The sequence below is a fragment of the Austrofundulus limnaeus genome, unplaced genomic scaffold (assembly GCF_001266775.1).
Source record: "Austrofundulus limnaeus strain Quisiro unplaced genomic scaffold, Austrofundulus_limnaeus-1.0 Scaffold137, whole genome shotgun sequence".
NCBI classification, from domain to species: Eukaryota; Metazoa; Chordata; class Actinopteri; order Cyprinodontiformes; family Rivulidae; genus Austrofundulus; species Austrofundulus limnaeus.
Genome location: NW_013952539.1, coordinates 786,167 through 790,786, shown reverse-complemented (window position 1 = coordinate 790,786; position 4,620 = coordinate 786,167). Strand labels below are relative to the sequence as shown.

At 44.6% G+C, this 4,620-nt stretch overlaps 1 protein-coding gene across 1 annotated transcript in view; it reads left to right on the top strand.

Annotated features, from left to right (window-relative positions):
- The window catches only part of trib3 (tribbles pseudokinase 3), a 5,364-nt gene extending 1,102 nt beyond the window's left edge, over positions 1-4,262 (top strand). Inside the window, exons 2-4 of the mRNA XM_014016039.1 lie at positions 2,960-3,244; positions 3,321-3,613; positions 3,709-4,262. Of these exons, the coding sequence (XP_013871493.1) occupies positions 2,966-3,244; positions 3,321-3,613; positions 3,709-4,195 (1,059 nt within the window). The 5' untranslated portion in view covers positions 2,960-2,965 and the 3' untranslated portion in view covers positions 4,196-4,262. The remainder of the gene's footprint in view (positions 1-2,959; positions 3,245-3,320; positions 3,614-3,708) is intronic.
- Positions 4,263-4,620: the final 358 nt, after the last annotated feature.

Genomic DNA, 4,620 nt, shown 5'->3' with positions numbered 1-4,620 from the left:
ATATATATATGTGTGTGTATATATAATCAGATAGTAAATATTTAAGAGCTTACTTATTAATAATTTGTTAATAGGGTCATTTTTAATGCTTAACTTGAATAAACAGACCTTCAAAATGGGTTTAAGTGTAAAATGAAATCAACTTGCATCTGCACTCAAGCCAAAACAAACACAAAACAACTTGATGCATTCAAACCCATTAAGGAACTTTATATTTAAAAGTAAAATTAATCAGCCAAAAAGTCTGCCCTCAATGTTTAAAGTGTCATTTTATGAAACAATACATTTAGTTTCAAAGTCACTCAATCAAAAATTAAGCAATGAACGGTTTGTTCACGTGACATTTGATTGTTCTGGTCAAACAGCAGATTTCCCTCGAATCTTATTGTTTTATTGTTGACTTGCAGGATGAAAATAAAGCCTGTGTAAATGGGAGCTTCAGGTTCTTCATCTCCCTAAAAAAAATAAATAAATAAAACAAGAAAAAACATGATTCAAATCCTCTTTAAATATTGCAAAAGGTTAATTTAAAATCAGCCTTGGGGGGGAGAAGGCAGCTTTATTTGCATAGATCATTAAAGCAATTTTATTGAAGTTCACACAATATCACTGTTCTGTTTAAAAGCTCTTTTAAGTTGCATCACAAAAGTTTGTGATGCAAGAAAAAGCCCACAGATTGTGAGGTCTTACACCAGCTTGCCATTTTAAAAAGATGTTTGGGGTTTTTTTTTTGTGTGTGTGTGTGCCAAACAATAAAAACAGCAAACAACATCCGAATAAACAGCATATGACGACATCTTCAGGAAGTTGTTTACAAATTGCAAAATGTGTTCATTTTTGTTAAATTAAAGCGGGAAAAAAAAGGCATGCAATCCGTTGCACCAGAGGTCGGTTTAGTTTTAAAACTCCTTGTGTCCCCACAAAGTCTGATTAATGCAGCAGCTGAGTAAAGGCAGCGTCGTGGCAAGTTTCTCAAGTCGTGCTTTTTGTTTTCTAAATAACTCAAGAGTCAGATTTGTGATGATTTCTACATCACTTTATTTTAGCTGCAGTTTCACAATCAAATGTTTCAAACCAGTCAGACTCGGTGTGTGTCAGTGTGTGTATGCATGAGCGAGAGAGGGTGTGTGTGTGTGAGAGAGAGGGAGAGGGAGGGTGTGCGTGTGTGAGAGAGAGAGGGAGGGTGTGCGTGTGTGAGAGAGAGAGGGAGGGTGGGTGGATGACGCTGCCAAGGTGACTCAGGGTGTTTCAGCAGGAGTGAAAGCAGTGTTTCCCCACAGCAGGCAAGTGTCACCAGGGTGACCGCAAGTTATGAGAAACACCCAAACACACACACACTCACAGTTTGTGTGTAGGTGTTGACTATTTAAAGCCTTTTTAAACTATAAACTGTTTTGCTCTGATGCAACGATCTGAAAGCTGTAGCTCCTGTCAGCTTACAGGAAGTTGCATCAGGAAGCCTATAGACACCCACCGTGTAACATGTAAGCAGCAGGGATGCAGAACACAATTTGATTTGATCCTAATACATCTTCTTACTTAATTTGAAAATGTTAGAGGTTTTTTTTCCTGTGGAAAGAGGCGGCCTGTAGAGGGCGCTGCAGTGAAGCACAACTCAGTTTATCCTTTTAACTCATCAAAACAAGTTTCTAACCTAGTCACAACTTTTTATGCATAAAAAACATGTTTTATGGACATTTTGTCCTGGATGACATAACGTTTAATAAGCAGCTTATAAAAGAAACGTAAGGCATAAAAGTAAGATGTTTATTCACAGTTTGTGGAACGTTAACTAGAATAGATTTAATGTTAGAAGTGTTCTGTTTTAGCTCCCGTCTCAGCAAGGCCYCTTCCCTAAAAAGGCTGTCTGGTCCAGTTGGGAGCTGCTCATCTTCTGAGAGAAGCTAAATCAAGCCCCAAGCTGTCATCGTGTAAATGTGTTTCAATGTGATCCAGACCAGCCGTTCAAGGTTTTCACCTTCTGACCCTAAAAAAATAATAAAATACACACATATATTGTGACCCCAACAACTACTCGTTGAAGTAAAAACATACTATGCAAATAAACCAGGCTGTAATATTGTAGCCTTGACAACTATTAACATTAGGGGGGCASTGATTTCCTTAATTTTGGGAAATCTGAGAGTGGACGATCCTTAGATGAGATCAGCCRCTGTCCCTTTCTGCTCTGCTGTGAGCACTACCTAATGTCCAGTTAAAACATGTTTGCAAGGGAATTATGCAAAGTATTCCATTAAAATAACATTGGAACATTAACGTTGTATTGCGATGTTATAACACCAGTGTTCGCTATTAAAAAAAATCGGTATCGGCCAAAATCGGAATGGGCAGGGCAGACTTTTAAAAGATCGGTGATCAAGCCAGAAAGCTGCTATCAGTGCACCCCAAATCAAAATTTCATTGATTTTACTTTGTTCTTGATACTGTATCATATTAAGACCTCCCATTTGGTGTTTTAAAGTTGGGGCCAGGGGTCCACAGTGGGTTGTGAAGCATTAAAAAAAGGGGGTCTTGATCTTGGGTATTGAGGTCCTTGAGGAATATTGGACTCCCCAGTTGGAGCACCTTCCAGCCCGCTAATAACTCCAAGAAGGCTGGGTACTTTTAACTGCCGATCGACGGAACAGAACCCACCTTGTTCAGTAAGCTGAGCCTGGCTAGATCTAGTCGGTACCTTTCAACCTCATGCACAAGAAGTTACATCCGTAGTCTAAGAGCCCGTTTCAGTAAGCTAGGGTCRACTGCTGTCCATATCAATATGCACCTGACCTGTATGGCCCCTCATACAGAATCGTTGTGTTGGAGCAGAGAAACAAGTAAAACATGCAGGGCTGCGGCCCTCGAGGACCAGGATTGACTATCCCTGGTCTACATGAACGTAGAGTATCGTGCAGAAATGTGTCGGTATTGACCGTCTGATGTCACTTATCTTCTGCAGTCACAGATGAGCATGGGCGTGGCCACAACCAGGAGTCAGCGGTGTCTGAAGAGGCTGTTGGCGGAGCCTCAAGATAACTTACCGAAATGTAAAAAAGCTCGTCTGGACCCACCTCCTCCCTCCAGTGGCTTTTCAGCTTACCTCAGGCCGACAAACCCCGCCCCCAGACCCAACCAGAGCCAGCCCCCRTCCAGAGTCGGACCATACCTCCTCCACGAGAGCTCCGAGGTGGAGGAGACGTACAGAGCTGTGCACGCAAACACGCAGGAGCAGTACACCTGCCAGGTAATCCGATTAAAGTACTTCAGATTTCCACAGGAAGACTTTAAAACCCGCTCACAGTGCTTGTGCRTCGTTACAGGTGCTCCCCCTGCGCGGTTACCAGGACCGTCTGGCCGCCTACAGCCGCATCGGTAAACACGAAAACATCTGCGGGCTGCAGGACGTGGTCGTCACCCAAGACAAAGTGTACGTCTTCCTGCCCGGTCATCACGGCGACATGCACGCGTACGTGCGCAGCAGGAAGCGCCTGGACGAAGAGGAGGCGGGGCGTCTGTTCGCTCAGATGCTGAATGCCGTGGCTCACTGTCATGGCCACGGGGTCATCCTGAGAGACCTGAAGCTACGGCGGTTCGTCTTCACAGACAAGTACAGGTGAACTCTCTATCTGTACTTTTCTCATAAATTATACTTTTTACTAGTACTTTAGCTTCAATGGAAGAAAAAAACTGACTTTTTTCTTCCTCCAGGACTCATCTTGCTCTGCTCGGCCTAAACGACATCGTCCTCCTGCACGGTAACCCCGATGACGACCTTCTGACGGACAGACACGGCTGCCCCGCCTACGTGGGCCCCGAGCTGCTGACCAACGGGAACCGGTCGTACTCTGGTCGGGCCGCGGACATCTGGAGCCTGGGCGTGTCCCTGTACACCATGCTGATCGGACGATACCCGTTCCAGGACACGCAGCCCGCCGCCCTGTTCGCCAAGATACGCCGCGGCGTGTTCAGCCTGCCCGGCTGGCTGTCTTCGCCGGCCCGGTGCCTGATCGGCTGCATGCTGAGGAGGGAGCCCGCGGAAAGGCTCAAGGCGTCTGAGCTGCTGATGCACCCATGGCTGGCCGGCGCCCCCGCGCAGCACCACAACATGAACAAGACGCAGCACGACCAAAGCTCGGCGCAGAACAGACGAGAGGACGGTGACCAAGTGGTTCCAACCTGGACAGAAAAACACTGACCTGTGAGAACCAGCACTGATACACCGCCTGGCCAAAAGTCAGATTTACCTTTGATCATGGCAACAACTGTGGCGTCACTTCCATCGGTTTGTTTTAACGTGACTTTTAGGTCCACCCAGAAAAGATGCATCCTTCAGAAACACAAAGATCTCCTGCTTCTTGTAGAAGTTAAAGTTCATTTTACTTACCGTATTTATTCATGTAGAATACGATCTYGAGTAGGGTTGGGCATAATCATATCGTGTGCAATTAATCGTCAGAAAAACATTAATCGATTACTTTTTGGCACCTGACGATTAATACGATTAAAGCCAGCAGGCAGAGACCGCTTGGTGCTCCTCTCTGCTTCAAATATGACAAATAAATTACAGAACTTATTTTAATGTTTATCTATCAACACAATTTAAAATTTGATGTATAGATC